Source organism: Carettochelys insculpta, chromosome 15 (genome assembly GCF_033958435.1).
Source record: "Carettochelys insculpta isolate YL-2023 chromosome 15, ASM3395843v1, whole genome shotgun sequence".
Lineage (NCBI taxonomy): Eukaryota > Metazoa > Chordata > Testudines > Carettochelyidae > Carettochelys > Carettochelys insculpta.
Window position 1 is genome coordinate 6,630,765 of NC_134151.1, and position 16,367 is coordinate 6,647,131.

Genomic DNA, 16,367 nt, shown 5'->3' on the forward strand with positions numbered 1-16,367 from the left:
TGGTGCTGTGCAGAACTAGCTTCGTTCTCTATCAGTCTGTTCCTTTTTACTGTATTAAATTCTCTGAACAACCTGATTTTTAAAATAGCAGGAGGCTAAGGCACGTGGGAGATATCAGCACACGTACTGAAATTCTGTATGTACATTTGCACATGTATAGATCCAGAAAGGCATCTCACACCTAAAGCACAGCTTGCTTATACAAAGGTAATTATGCACTCAGGTTTTTTTTTAAAATGTAGCTCTGGGATTTTGATCTTCAGAAAAGATCAAATGCCTTTCATTCCAAAAATAAAACTTAAAATGACCCTAGCTAACTTCAGCACAGTGTATACAAGTTCAGATAAGCTTTTAAACTCATGAACATTGCTTACTTTACTTTTCATGCCCCTGGATGTAATATGTCAATTTAAAGAAAACAAGGCTGCTGGTCATTGTTTTTTAGATTGGACAGAAATGGCAGGATTCTCTTTTACACTAAAGTCAAATTTGAACACCCTGGCAGTGTAAAGAGAACTTAAGCTGACAGGCACTGAATTAGCTTTACACTGCCAGAGCTCAGGAAAGGAGGGTTAGTGGAAGAGAGAATCAAACATTTGGTTGGTCTTAACATTCTGGTTCTCTACTTCTCAGCAATTAATCTTAAGAGGACAGCATTGTTCATACCTTACCATTTATGGTAAGAGGAATCTTCATAATAGGGAAATAAGCACAGCGTTCAGCCACAGCAAAACAAACCCACACGAGTCCTGGAAAGGAAAGTTTTTAACTCTAGGTTTTGCTGTTCCATCACTTGTGTGTTAAGGTTTTCACCTACCTGGATCAGTCAAACCACAGAAACACCGTCATGAGCTAAAGCTTCTGAAAGAGCAGCAACTGTAAGTAAGACTTTGAGAAAGTTTTGCCTTAGGAATGTGTGGGATGGTGTTGTCTTTTGAGAGGGGTCATACTTCCAGAGAAAACAGCTTTTATAAATATACTGGACTGCTTCAAGCAACCTTTAAAGTAGAGGGAAAGAAGTTACCTAGGCTTCACCTCTTGGATATAAATTATAAACTTATGCGAATACTGCCACATGCATGATGCAAGTCACTTAAGAATAACACAATATAATGGCTATCAAAACAAAAAGCAGTCAAGTAGCACTTTAAAGACTAGCAAAATGGTTTATTAGGTGAGCTTTCATGGGACAGACCCACTTCACTTCCACAGTCTCACGAAAGCTCACCTAATAAACCATTTTGCTAGTCTTTAAAGTGCTACTTGACTGCTTTTTGTTTTGATAGTGTATAGACTAGCACGGCTTCCTCTTTGTTACAATATAATGGCTGCTGTGTTAGGGCTAGTGCTTATAAGCAAGTGTCCTTAGCTTCAGGAGCAGCACTATAGCTGGGCTTTTCAAGGAGCTTAAGAGATAGGTGCCTTAAGGGAACTGGGCACCTCAGACTTCCCTGAAACCCCCATCTCAAACAGCCAGCTAGGGTGCAGTGTCACCTTGGGGAGCATTCAGAAAAAAGACACCAGAGATACCAGACTGAATAGGAGCAGCTGTTCGAATTGTATGAAGCATTAGAAGTCAGAGGCAGGCAATTGTTACTCCCTGGCATCTCACTCCTATTTTATGGTTTCTGACATAAGAAATATCCAGTTTTTAACTCCAGTTTAATTATGTCATGTGACCAATGACAATCACGTGATCATATTTACATCCCATGTATGTCCTGGTGTAGGAACACAGCTGACTAGCTCTGTGGATAGGATCCAATATGGTGATGGGATGTAAAACCCTATGTCCTTTCTCTGGTGGTACATCATCACCCTTTGCTGTAAGGGGTCAGAAACATAGAATGGGACTGGCAACTTCACTGGCTCGCTTGAATATTTTTACTTTTGATTTCAAGAGGTTGAAGCTGGGTATCAGGTGTCTGGACTGTTGTGACTCTCAATATTAGGGGCAAAATATTCTAAGAGTCACAGGTTGGACCTCTACCAGGTGGACTTCCCTCGTTCAGCAACATCTGTGGTCCATCCCCCTGCCCCCGCCACATGTAATCCCAGGCTGGAGTTCTCATGGGGGAAGCCAGAGCTCTGTGATCAGCGACTCCCCTCCCACCCTTCCAGAGCACCCCAAACAGAACATTCATGGCATTCAAGCTTGGGTGGAGGATTGAGAGAAAAAGGGAGAGGGGATGCTCAGGGAAACAGGTTGGGGGCTTCAGAGCCCTGTGGCTGGGGACAGGAAGTGCAGCCCCATGGCTGGCAGCTGCTACTCTCAGTGCATACATGCAGGGCTGTGGTCCTGGACCCTGGCTGCAGGAGTCTGCAACCCCTCTTCCTCTGAGCTCCCACCCCTTGCATCCCTCCTCCCTCCTCGATCCCCTCCCCCTCCTCCATCAATGCTATTTCCTCTGCCGCTAATGGAGCAGAGCCCCACAGCCAGTAACAGCGGAAGGGCTGGCATTGATCTTCCCTAGTCTGGGACTGGTTCAGGTCCGGAGTGAGTGGGACCAGGGATGTATTACTGCTTCCAGTAAGCAAAAGAGGGTTTGGAGACGCAAAGGCAGGGAAGAGCAAAGCCAGCTGAACGTCAGTCCAAATATCCAAGCCAGGACTCAGCACCTAAGGTAGGGACAGGACAGAAGGTGAAAGGGCACTTCCTGGAAGGGAAAGGATCCAACCTGGGTTAAAATCTATACACTAAAAACAAGAACAAGTTATGAATCTACAATTCCATTTCAAAATGCTGGTGACTGTACAGGCTCCGGTAGCTTTACTCTCAAGAGTTCTCCCCTTCCAGAGCTAACTGAATGTACACTCTTCCGGGTCTAGACAGACCGTCTGCCTTATTTACCGTGTGCGTGAACTGCATTACCAAATCAACTGGGATAACACTTAGTGGAGTCCTCTTCCAAGGCAGCCAGGAAAAGTGGAGCTTCTCTTTTTTAATGCAGGCCAGAATGGGGTATTTCAACAGCAATAAACCCAGATGGCTGCCAAAGAGTTAACCTGTAGATAATAAACAGTACGGAGTCTTCCCACTGAGTATCAATAGCTTATTTATCATAGCTGAGTATTTGAATCACAATGAACCTCCAGTATTAGCACCAGCAGCTGTCTATACAGGGATTATACATTACAATTGCACAGATAAATTATACCATACACTATCTGGACTGCAGGGGGTTGGGGGGAGATTTGAAGGGATTTTGAGCTGAGCTTTTCTAATTAGAAGGCCCCCTAGCAGCTTCAGAATTATGGCTACACTGAGATTTATCCTGCCTGCAGGATTCCCCCTTTCAGTGCCTCCAGATTTAAAACACTAACACTTCCAAGGCCCGTTTCATTTTTTCATATTTCATTTGTCAAATATTTACTAGCTGTGGTGGAGAAAACCCTTAGAAATGATGCTGCCGCCCTTCAGCTAAGAGATCCAAATAAAATAAAGGAATATCCACATGCCTCAGAGCTTATGACGTGCCATAATTAACTCTTTGGAGAGTATGGGAAAATATATTATGTAATATCACAATTGTACAGATTTACCCATGAACATTCATGCACTAATATATTTGTTAGTATCTGAGGTGCTACAAAACTCCTCATTGTTTTCACACCTGTGCACAGGCCCACTCATGGAGTGGGAAGTAGGTAGTTGTCCTTGGGCCCAGAGTTTCAGAGGGGCCTGGAACTATAGCCACTGCGACTACTACTTCAGCTGCAGCGGCAGCCCAAGCTCCAGGTCCTTTCTCAGTGCTGCCGAAGAGCTGCTCTGGGTGCGCACAGCTGTGCAGCAATGGCAGGGGACGGCAGCACCACCACACTGAGAACTGACTGTTCTTGGCCCCGCCCCTTCCAAGGCATGGAGCCAGGCCCCCCTCCCACTTTGCCCCAGGCCTGCAGGGACTGTCAGTGCTGCTACCTTTTGGTGCTCACAGAGAGCCTAATCATTTTTTTTCCAAGCCAGGAACTGCAGGTTCCTAACAAGAACCAGTCAAACAGCTGAATACCTATTTGTGCATGCAAGAAAAACAAGCGGTCCTCTAGCAACTTAAAGACTAACAATTTTATTCATTAGCTAGTGAGCTTTTGTGGGTCAGATGCACATCATCAGATTTGAAGCAAAACCTGCTATGTAAACCCTGGATTCTTATTTTGCTCCAAATCTGCTGAAGTGGGTCTGATCCAGAAAAGCTCACCATCTAGTAAATAAAATTGTTAGCCTTTAAAGTGATACAAGATTGATTGTTTTTTTCATTTTTGTTTGTGAAGCTACAAACACATCTATGCTTCTGACACTATTGTCTATTCAAAGATTTTTTTAAAAAGAAGTGTAAGTCGATTTTATTGAGATTTACGGTCCTGTCTTACACACCCAGCTTTTCTTCATAAGGGAATCCTATACACATCCTAACTGTTGTTTTACTTTTTTCTTTCCCCCCCTACATCATCTCTTGATCTGCTCACTCATTTACAAGCATAAAGAAAAAGGGGGCCAAGGCACTTTCAGTTTCAGATACCATATGCTCAGCTGGCATAAACAGGTAAAAGTAAACCACGAGTCAATGCAACTACTCAGGTTAACACTGCCTGAGGATCTGGCCCATAACAATGTTTGTAGAAGTTCTGTCTGTTGTATTTTTGGGTTATTCTTTCCTGCTAAGATTCTTCGCATAATTTATCATTTGCTTATTTTTTTGGGGCAGAGCAGAAGGGCTTTGGGAATGGTGAGGCCAGGATTAATATGCAGCAGTTAGCAAGGGAATGGAAGTCAAGCAATCTGGTGTTTCCTGTTCTGCCACTGACTGCTTATATAGCTCTGCTCAAGCCACTTAGACTTCATGCACATCAGTTTACCACTGTGTAAATTAATTACCTAGCACTGAAAGGTGCTGTGACTGGAAATGTGAAAAATGCTTTGACACAATTAGATGAAAGATGCAGTGCTGCTGATTAACTGCTCTCATTGTTGCATTATTTATTTGGTTTATGATCCCAGGGTAATAATGTCTTCTTTTCCGTATGGTCTCACGCTGTTAATATGATGGATGCTTAACCCCTGTAAATATTGCTAATAGGCAAAAAGGGGAACATTCAGGGTCTGGAAGTCATTTTCATTTCAAGTTCTATTGGTAGGGGCACTGAATACTTTAACTTTTCCCTCACTCATTGACGAGGAATCTGTTAGGAGCACAGAGGTGACTTCCTTGAGATCAATAGAGGCACATAAGAATTTTCCATCAGAATGATTTTTCAGTAGAAAATACAGTTTCTGCAAAATTGAAGTTTTCTGCAAGATTTTTTTTCCTTTTTTGGCTTTCCCTCCAAAACAATGAAATCAAAACATTTTGTGGCTGGTCAGTTTGGCTTGAACTGGACATTTTGGTTACTGAACTGAATGGATCATTGTTAAACTATATCAACCGCTTGCACAGCACTGTCTCATGGGAGTTGGAGTCTGAGTTCCCTATGACTCCATTCTCTTCTGCGGGCTATGTTTCTTGTATCGTGTGCTCCTTTCTGACCAAGCCTCCTATTGCAATTCATTGCCAAGCTGACTTAGAACAAATTTAAAAGCAAACATCAATTTCAAATCAAATGGAAATTGTGATTTGGGCTCAGCTCCAACAGTGCGCAGCTGGGATGGGGGTGACTTCACTGAATGTTGTTTGTTTCCACAGGTCAAGGGAGCATAAATCGCACAGCAGTACCAAGGTTTGACTCACTTATGGCTGAATGTAGTGTGGTGACTATACTGTACCTCAGAAATCAGGTATGGTGTGTGTCAGTTGATCAATTTAAGAAGATGGTTTTTGATGAGGAACATCAGCAAGTTGTACTTAAGCTCCACTGACCTCTTCCTCTCTAAAACTGTCTCTCCAGCACAGCTCATAATGTGTCTAAAAACCTATTTAGCATGGAATTTTACACTGAATGATTTTCTGTACTGCAACTAAATGCTGTCACTCAGTGAAGAACAATTATGTTCCCAAAGAGACCTTAAAACACCAATTATCTCTTTGTTCAATATTTGCAATCCTTCCACCCGCTTAAAAACTTTTCCCCCTCCTGCAGTTCCACTAACCTCGGGGTCTGCTGTGCTATCAACATAATAGCATCACCACAGCTTGAAATCCCATGAGAGAATATATTTGTTGGTAGTAACCCTGATAATGCTAGTGGCTGATGAAATTATTTTTCCTAACAGCAGCAAAGTCTTGACTGTTCAAATAGCTTGTCATTTGAATATCAAAATTAACTAGTCAAAACAACAAAACTGCTGTGGTTGAATGAATGAATGAAAGAAAGTAGAAAACCACTGCTCTTCCAGTCAAAAGCTGACAGAATCTTCAAAGACTCTTTCAATATAGCAATTGTCTTGATTTTTACTCTTCTCCAGACACTGCATCCTTCCAGTGACATTTTGATCTCTGTTGGATTCTGGGAAGGTGGAGGAGCATGCACCCATTTAAGGGAAGCTCATCCAAGGACTTTGTCCAAAATGCAAAAGAAAAAAAAGAACCAGCCAAACAGTTATGTGGGTTAGCCCTTCATTTTAAATAATTTTCGTACCTCCATTCAAGACTAACCAGCCCTTGACTTCACCTGGATCTTAAACTTCAGTGGTACGTAAGCACATCTTTCATCCCATCCCTTGAGGAAACCACTAGGCATGTGCTTAAGTGCTCTGCAGAAGCAGGGCCCTTCTGCTTCCCAAAACTGAGCATTAACCCTTTTGATACACATCCTCTGCTGATGAGCATGGTAACTAGCTGCCTTTTTCAAGCTCGTATGACAGAAGGTTTGCTTTAAGTTGACAATTGGACTCCACACAGGCAAATCTGCAACCCTGTGCAGCGATTCGGGGACATCAACATAAGGTGAATCCAAGGATAATCCATGTGCAAGAAACAGAAAGACTGGGGCTAATTGTGTTGAATTCATCCGGCTGGATCTTCTCCCTCTCCCCCTACACCCCTTCCCCCATTCAGTACTGTCTCTTCCCACAGCAAATCAAGTCTGCTGTAAATACAATTTCCATAAGTGTGGTTACAGCCTATTTCCATTAAAAATTATGCTGGAGATGGCCATCAGTGGCACATGGATACTCCTGATGGACTGTAACTGTCAACCATAGAGCTCTTATTTGCTTGCTGATGCTAAACATGAATCATGCTAAATTGGCAGAGAGAATGTGGATGAATGGCACTAATTTTCAGGACTCGTTAATTTCAACTGCTGCAATTCCATAGCAATCCTTGATATCGTTCAGATTTCTGTTCAGCAAAGGGGGATGAGAACACGCCAAAACCCCAAATTTAGTCACTGTACAGAAGTGAAACACTTCAGTATTTTTCTTAACATTTCACTTCTGCTGGCAATTGTAATGAATTGAATCCCGGGGCTGATGTGGTAAAAATGTTTAAATCACTGTGGAACTTGAACTACAGCAAGTTTAGGAGTAGTTAATGCGTCAATAAACTGTTGGCAGATTTTCTCTGTTGGTTCTCCCAGTATTGCTAGATGTAGGAGTTGCATAACAGTGGGATAGTTGAATGAAGGGTCTAGCACAGACAAGGCTTTCATATGAAAATGGTGTCACAGGACTCACTTGCTGTTGATGGAACTTTCTTAGGATAGGGTCTGTGGATTATTTCCACTCTGGTGTGGCCTGTGAGACTAACTGGCCCTAGCTAAATTAGTTTAACCCCTTTAGGGCTGTTGTGGGATGAACTCCCCATCACACACCCTTCCTCTGAAGTCTGTAAATCTCCTACCTTGCATTTGCCCATATATTGCCTCATTCTTGGTCTACGTCCTTGGACATGAGAAAAAGTTTGACTTTGTCCTCCACATGTTGTTTTCCTGCTGTATTCCAGGCTTTGCAGTCACTTGCAAGGCTTTTCTGCTACCAACTTTTCCTTAGTCCCTCCCCTTGGTCTGCATACTCCCCCAGTACCTTTTCTTAACAGGGCATGTGTTCCCACCATTTACTGACTACTTTGGCTCTGTGCTCACTCCTGCCTCCTTCACCCTCATCTTTTGTAGGAATGTTTCTCCTTTCCAGTTCCTTCACACCTTCTGCCATTACAGTCTGGTTGGCTTCTCTACTCCTGCGATGACCATGTTGCAGGTCTGCAGGTCCTTGCTCTTCTCCTTCCTGTGTGACGATTCTGGTCTTTGTGAGGGCAATTCCTCACATCCCAATTTCTTACTTGAGAAAACAAGCACCTCTCTTTCCTGCTCACCTAATAAGTTGGACACCTTTGGGCTTTTCTGTGTTCCTTCCTCCAGAGTAAGGTTCTTCTCTCCATGTAAATAGGGGCACGTTTTGCAGGTGTTCCATCCACTGACAACCATAACATTCTTTTAGTTAGCTTCAGGTCTCATAGCCCCAGGACCTCTTTTCAAGCCCTGCCCTTAGAGTTATTAATCACTCCTCATACCCCTAATCTTTTGTTGATCATTTTCTGTACCTTTTCCAATTCCAGTACAGTTGAACCTCTGTAATCTGGGGGTCTCTAAACCAGTTGATCCTCTGTAATCCAGGGCTCTCTAAACCAGGTACATCTGTGGTGCAGACCCTGGCAGGGGAAGGAGGAAGAAGCCCTGCTTGCTGCTGTTCCCTTTCCCCTCAGCTGGGGGAACATCAGTGCAGCAACACTCTGCTCTGGAGGCTTTTCCCCCCTGATTCCATAGTGGCAGGGGACCATGCCTAGAAGTGGTGGGGGGCATGGAGCCACGTGTCCCCAGAAACAGGGTACCAGGTAAGTGTCCCACCCCCATCCTCCTCACACCTAGACCCTGTACTTCCTTCCCCTCTCACATATCTTTCCTACCCCACAGACCCTGCATTCCCACTCCCAGTCCTTCCCAAGGCCTGGAAAGTTTCATAATCCCATATAACCTATTTCCCAGGATTGGCAGACAAAAGATCTTCAAGTGTATATCTCTTTTGAGTTGGGACATGCAGTGTTCAAGACACGGGCGTACCCTGAATTCATACAGAAGCAATATGGCATTTCCCATTTTACTAGGTATCCCTTTCCTAATGACTTCCAAGATTCTGTTAGCTTTTCCAACTGCCACTGCACATTGCATGGATGTTTTCAGAGAGCTATCCAAGATCGTTTTTGAGTGGTAATAATTTATTCCCCATCACTTTGTATGTATATTTGGGATTGTTTTTGCATGTGCATAACTTTGCATTTATCAACATTGAATTTCAGGTGCCATTTTGTTTCCTAATCACCCAGATGTGTGATATCCCTTTGTATTTCTTCTCAATCTTTGTAGCATCTGCAAATTTTGCCAGATCACCATTTGCCCCTTTTTCCAGATCATTTATGAATATTTTGAATAGGACTGGTCCCAGTATAGACCAGAGGCAGTCACTACTACTTATCCTTCTCCATTCTGAAACCTGATCATTTATTCCTTCCCATTGTTTTCTGTATTTTAACTAGTTACCAATCAATAAAAGGGCCTTCCCTCTTACCCTGGGACAGTTTATTTTGCTTAAGAGCCTCTGGTAAGGAATCTTGTCACCAGCTTTTTGAAAATCTAAGTATACTAGATCTATTATATTCCCCTTGTCCACATCCTTGTTGACCCCTCCTCCCAAGAATTCTAATGGACTGGTGAAATGTGATTTTTCCATTACAAAAACCATATTGATGCTTCCCCAACCAATTCTGTTTTTCCCTGTTTTTATGTTTCACTCCAGAACAAGAAATTTCAGAATCCGTAACACTAAATCATGCTGATGAAAAAAGTGGTGACAATCCAGAAGCGAGGGGAGACCAGGGCATTATTCCTGGGACTAGGAATGGTTGTGTGCTCCATGATGATGTATTTTTTTATTGGTGTCACAATTGTACCATTCTACACAGAAAGGTAATTTCAATTCGTTTTTATTATAGATTCCAGGCAGCATCTTTCTGCTTTCAGCATGGTTACTATTTATGTGGAGCCCCAAAGCCTGTTAGGTGCTTTACAGAACAAATCAAAGGATACTGCTGAAAAGAGCTTACAAGCCACTTTTGACAGCACAAAATCAGGAGGGAAGTGGTCATCATGACTAGTCACTAGAATTGTGGGGCAGCCCCTGGCACAAGTAGACATCCTTTCAGGATTAACATCACAGGAGGTCCAGAAATGCTTTTTAATTTTCTGAGAAAAAATTAGGAAAAAAAAGTGAAAAAAAAAACTTTTTGCGCAATGTTCCCCTGTCGTTTAACAGGAAAAAAAAAAGACTTAAGAGAGTTTGTGTCTCTCTCTACAGGTGTCCCTCTGTCTCCTAAACCATAATAGCTAGGGCCACTAGGTGTGTGGCTTCCTCTTACCATAACGTAAAGCAGAGTCAGGGTTTGGCTGTTTGAGGACTATGGGATGCACATGGAGTGTGCTTGTTTTGCATCAAACAGAAAGGGAGGAATAGAATAGGAGAGACAGGTATAATCCTGAACAACCATTGGAAGGTAGCAAGTGCCCCAGCCCCTGATATTAGATGCTGGCTGGCAGCAAGGTCCCCACCATCCTGGCCTTCCCCAGGGTGCACCTGCCATCCCCCACACAGCCATTGCTACGCCTGGTTTCTCTGGGCCAGGGTGCCACACAGCTCCCACCATCCTGGGAAAAGCCACTGGGCAGCCTGCACAGCTCCTCTCCCTGCCCCAGGCCAGCCGAGGGGAAAGCCGGCAGGTGGGCTGCATGGCCTCTTGCCATGCCCCAGGCCAGACCCAAGCACAGGGAAAGCCAGACAGGTAAGTCTTCTAGTTTAAAATATTTACCAACAAATAGAATTCACGCAAACAAACCACTTCTTCTCTTGTTCTTTTCGGGTGCCAGCTTTCAAAGGCTCAATGCACAGGGGTCAGAATCTACCTCTAAATTGGCCAACAGGTGAGGAAAAATCCACATCTGTCTGCAGCTCCTCTAACTCCAACCCACCCTACCTGTTGCTCTGTGTTTGGCTCTACGTCCTGGCAAGCACAGTCCACCACCAGCCCACCACACCACTGACAACCCACAAAACCCCACCACGGTGGAAAATTTGTCAGTAGGACGTGGACAAAAATGACACTGTGGAGACACAGTAGCAAATTATTTAAACCGTATGATTTATTTTATAGCGTTTGGACCAAAGAAACTACCTGCAAAGTGCTCAATGCCAACATCAAGGATGAAGCCCAGTGCTTGTTCAACAATGGTGCAGGCAATGTAAACAATTTCCCGTATCCCTGTTTAGAGGTACTGGTTGATTTGAACTTCTCAGGACAAGAGGTTATGCTCTATCATACTGAAGATACACATAGAAGAAACCCCAAGGTAGGAGAATTTCAGTGTGTTCATCAGATTCCCTGATCATATTTATCACGAGTGGTTCACCAGGTTATTTTTGTTACCAAGCAAAGCACTAGTGAATTAATTGAAGGAAGAGCACTGACTTGATAGTCTTTCTTCATGCCAATGCTCATGCTTAGATCAAGACAAATGTTAAAACAGTCAGAGGGAGGACATATTTGGCATGCATTATAAATATGATAGCAGACTTAAGGTAATATTTGTGAAGCAATTACATCAACCAAAATAGCTATTATGCATATTTTATGCTTATAAAGGTTTAAGTCTCTGCAGGCTGAAGCATGGTTCAGAGGAATAGATCAACACATGTGGCTCACTCAAGCATTTGTTTAATAACCCTGGTATGGGTTCAAGTTAAATATGGTCCTGATAAAAAAAAACAGAGATCCAAAGTTCACTCCCACTTAAGGAGTGCAGGAAATAAGGTGAGAGGTAGAAAATGGTGGAGCAGGGGAATGGAGTCCCAGAGATTTCAGGAACATGAACCACCAGTGGGTTTGTTTAACCTCAGGTGGAAGCCAATAAACTAGGAACGTGAGCAAATAGGCTTGTTCTTACCTGTTTCTTACCTGTTTCTCTCCACTGTCAGACCAGAGACACAAGGTTGGAAGTACCCTTGGATAGATGGAAGTGTTAATAAAAAACAAAAAGAAAAAAACACCTTTACAGGGTGCGCTATGATGGAGCTCCATTTCAGCATGGACTGCAGAGATTTGCAGCAGCAGCTGGGAGCTCAGCTTCACTTTGAAGGAGCATCCAAGGTTTTGAATGACTTAGTAGGTCAAACATGGCATAGCAGTCTGGAAAGAAACTGGTCCTCCTGCCATTCCCCCCACACTCCGTGTGCGCTCTTGTCTGGAATTATCTTTCTTTTTTGTGGGGCGGGGGATGTTTATCATGACAAGGTCTAGTCTCCCACCTGCCATTGGAAGTGAAGCACTGTGTCAGAACAGCCAGTGGGTTTGGAGTTTAATTTGGTTTCAAAACAGGAAGATTTCATGGTTTTTCCATTTAAAAAAAAATCATCTCCACTTTCAGGAGATAGATTCATTTAGATCCAAGCAACCCTGAACTTAGAATGAGGCTCTTTTTCCAGACTCCATCTTCTGGTCCTACATCAGGGAGAGTGTCTTTTTCTGAAAGATTTTTTCTGAAAAAAAGTATGTGTAGATGCTTTGGGGACCCTTCTCTTGAAAGAGCAGTCCTCATGGTGCTGGATTTTTTGATCCATGGCCCGTCTTTTCAAAAGAGCAGGGGCTGAGTGGATGTGCTCTTTGGAAGGAGCAGATTGCTCTTTCAATCTACTTTTTTAATGTGTAGACATAATCTTCCAGAAGACGATCTTCTGGAAGAAATCTTTTGGAAGATCATCTGTATGAAGATCACTGTAGTGTAATTATGGCCTTAGGGACAGCACACTGAATATCCTCTGTCTCATCATGCAATTTATGAGAGCAAGTTGAAGGGCCATGTTTGACTCGGAGGACTCAATATTTAGCACAGTGGATGGTCCTCATCTCTGTGAGCAAAAAACTAGTTAAACCCTATTCTGAGATTTACATGGGACTTCAATGGTACGCAAAGGTGAATTTCTACACAGGGCACATTTCAGGCTGTCTAAAGGCACTTGGAATTCTTGCATTCTCATTCTCTCAAAAGGCAGTTCTGAGAGATCTAGGAATATATTGTTTTATGGGACAAATTTTAGTCCTGCACATCAAGGATTTCAGGTTTCCAATGTCTTCTAGTTACCACTGACCTATGAAAATGTCAGTTTGTTTACATTACATTTGTTTAGGTTATTGGTTTTGGGAAAAAGCTTATGCATTACTACAGGTGAAATTTTAAAAATTACTCCAGGCTAGGCTAAACTGACCAGCAAAAAATCACCATCTGCTCGAGAAAGCTGAGGAAAAAAAAATGGAAACTGACAATGGTATCTGATTACTACTGCAGGTACTTCAAAATGGCCCATGGGTTAATGCTCTGAAATAAATAGTATTGCCAGTGATTTAATGTCAGTCAGCATTCCAAATGGATTAGAGCAAAGGGCTTTAATTTTAGGCAAACCACTTTCATGGGCGTTAATGAAAAGGTGCAATAAACATTGTACACCTGAAGGGAAGTATAGTTTCTTTGATAAATTAAACCTATCAGCACAGTTTTTGCCCAAGTTTCTTCTAAGAGTGATGAATGGATTTATGCCTCTTTAAACAGTCTCTCAATTACACTTGAAAGCCCCCTGCTTGTCTGTGAGGATGATACGACTGGATAACTGAGCTCTGCTTTCTTCCCTTACCAATTAAGTTAGCCACTTACAGAAGCAAATGATGACTCTCAGCACAGCTCGAGTAAGAATCCGGCAACACATTTACCCTAAAGAAGCAGCGTGAGCTCAGTGTCTAGAAGCATAACTACACACTCAGTACAATGCCGTTCTGTTCCCTATTCTGCCACAGAACTCCCATGTTACAGTGATAAAGTCACCTCTCTGACTTCATTTTTCCTCTCTGCTTCTGTCTGACTCATCTTGATAGACTCTGAGGTCCATAGAACAGAGTGTGTGCTTCAGAGCTAGAGCTCATGAGGGCTACATTAATATAAATAAAATAACAGCACTTATCACTATCTATTTCTAGCATTAAAGAGCAAGAAAATTGTCTCATAGCATAACCCATTGAAAATACTCTCCCCCTGCCCTCAGGGAAAAGTTGGTTGTGTGTGTTAGATGTTGTGTAACACTGAGCAATAGTTGGAAATCATGCTTCTGTGGATGGCCTACACGTCTGTGACAAAAGGTCATCATATAGCCTGTTTATTGTCTTTTGCTAGTTCCAGGGAGAGGATCACACTGAAGTAACTCAAATGCAGGCTGTGTGCTCTTGGATAACTGGGATTTCGCTTACTCCATAACCTGCAAGTGAGGCTCCATAGCAGAAGCTCCCTTCTACCCCAGCCCATGTACAAAATATCTGCACAACTAATGCATATGTCCTGTGTTGTGCCAGGAACCCCACTCAGGGACCAATAGCCATAGAGTGAGGTGTGGCACATTCTCAGCAAAAGTCCAGTACTAGCCTCTCTCTTTAAAACTGAAGACTTGAGATTTTTAAGTGTGTGAGCTTCACTCCAAGAGGAGGAGTTGTCCCATATGCTCCGACAACATTTTTTCATTCATTGATGGAGTCTGCAGCCAGAACACATTGTCAGGCGAGATCACGTTCTACCCTCGCAGGCCACAAAATGTCACCCAGATATCCCTAATGTGGAGCTCATTGACTTGAGTTTGATGAAAGTATTTCAGTCCTTGGGAAATTCAAATATTTGTGTATCACAGGCAGAGAATGTGAAGGACTGAGGCGTTACGAATGTCTAAGGCCCCTGTGATGGGAGAGAATTGATTACATGAAATAAGTCCAGGTGATCTGAGCAGCCAACATCCCCTGATTCAAAATAAAACTAAAGAAGGTCCACCCCAGTTTGGCCATGGAGAAAATTCCTTCCCAAACTCAAATCACTATTCACATGCACCAAGTGACATGTGCATAATACTTTGCAGGATTGGGGGTTCAGCGTACAACACAAAATAGGTGTGTGAGGGGGATGCACAAGATAACGGCAAGACAACGTTTAGATGTCTTCTCCAACGTGCGCATAAGCTTTTGTCAGAACTAGCAAAGCAATGTTCTCGGAAAGATCTTGTGTCACATCCTGAAGTAGAACAATTGTTCTAACAATTATTTGATTTCTTGCTTTAGTGCTCCTATATTCCAAAAAACTTGAAGAACGACACAGAAGTTAAAATGCTGCTCAAAGAGGTTGCAGAAAAGTTCAGAAAGTCTCGGCCTTTCCCTTGTTATTACGACCCAGAAGGAAGACAGACAAGTGCCCTTTTCACAAGGCTCTACCCAACAAAAGACCTTCTCTTCCCTTTCCTCTGGCCTTCCTTTATGTTGACTGGTGGAGTGCTGATTATCATCATGGTGAAAGTCAGTCAATATGTTTCTGTACTTTCTGCTTGGCAACACAGAACTAACCTGTAACAGTTTACAACAAAATAAGCTGAAGTTCTTCCCCATACACTGCCTTCTCAGTCTGTATTTTGTAATCCTTAAAACATATCATGTTCAGTAGTTAGAGTTCTAGAGGAGACAGATGTCTGAAATTTATATATCATGGATTAGTGGGAGTTGACACAGAAATCAGACTGAGATACGGTATCCAAGAGATTGCACAAGAACTATTTAGAGGTTTTTGGTAGTAAGTTTTTGGTTGTTTTCATGCATCAGTCCATTCCTTGGTGGGGATGAATGGGTATTGTTTCACAGAAACTAAGTTAAAACTTCAGCATTTCCTGACAGAGAGCACGATGCACGTTTGGGGATTGATTTTCAGAAAAGTGGAGGTCAGACGTCTACATGCACCTTTCCATTCCAAACTGGCATACGTAATTACTGCAACTATGTTCACATGTGGCAGCACACTTTACTTGAGCAGAAAGAAGAGCTGATTGCACAAAGAACACAAAGATATGTGGAAATATGCATGAACTCTAACAGTCACACTTCTGAAAAAACAGGCCTTTAGCATTTACATTATGAGTCTAAACCCTCCAAATACACACACACACACACACACACACACTTTTTAAATGGTGCAGAATTGTCAAGACTAACTTTTGCAAACATGTCTCTGTTTTGATTCAGTTTTGAAATAGATGGAGAGTGTCTTTTTAAAATGCTGTCTTTCCTCCTGTATATCATCTATCATATTAAAAAGTCAAACCAAAGAGGATACAAATGTGTAGAGATTATGAACTTAAAACAAAGTTGCGTGATCCATAGTGCTGCAGTGAATGGGGACAGTGAAGGCTTGTGAGCTTAGATTATAATGGGATGGAGGGCCAGAAACGGCTAGGGAGCAAGAGATGCATCACACACCAACATTTTTGTGTCAACAAAAATGGTCTGATGTCTACACTGATAGACTGTTGCTCTCAACTC

At 42.7% G+C, this 16,367-nt stretch overlaps 1 protein-coding gene across 2 annotated transcripts; it reads left to right on the forward strand.

Annotated features, from left to right (window-relative positions):
* The first annotated feature begins 717 nt into the window (after positions 1–717).
* KCNMB1 (potassium calcium-activated channel subfamily M regulatory beta subunit 1) lies at positions 718–16,173 on the forward strand. 2 transcript variants are annotated; one of them, XM_075009935.1, is made up of 6 exons: positions 718–878; positions 5,679–5,770; positions 6,398–6,623; positions 9,725–9,894; positions 11,133–11,328; positions 15,123–16,173. In XM_075009935.1, the coding sequence occupies exons 4-6, from the start codon at positions 9,758–9,760 to the stop codon at positions 15,405–15,407; spliced, it is 618 nt and encodes a 205-aa protein (XP_074866036.1). In that variant the 5' UTR covers positions 718–878; positions 5,679–5,770; positions 6,398–6,623; positions 9,725–9,757; the 3' UTR covers positions 15,408–16,173. The 2 variants fall into 2 exon arrangements, with proteins under 2 accessions (XP_074866036.1, XP_074866035.1); XM_075009934.1 differs by lacking the exon at positions 6,398–6,623 and having other exon boundaries at positions 719–878.
* The last annotated feature ends 194 nt before the right edge of the window (positions 16,174–16,367 follow it).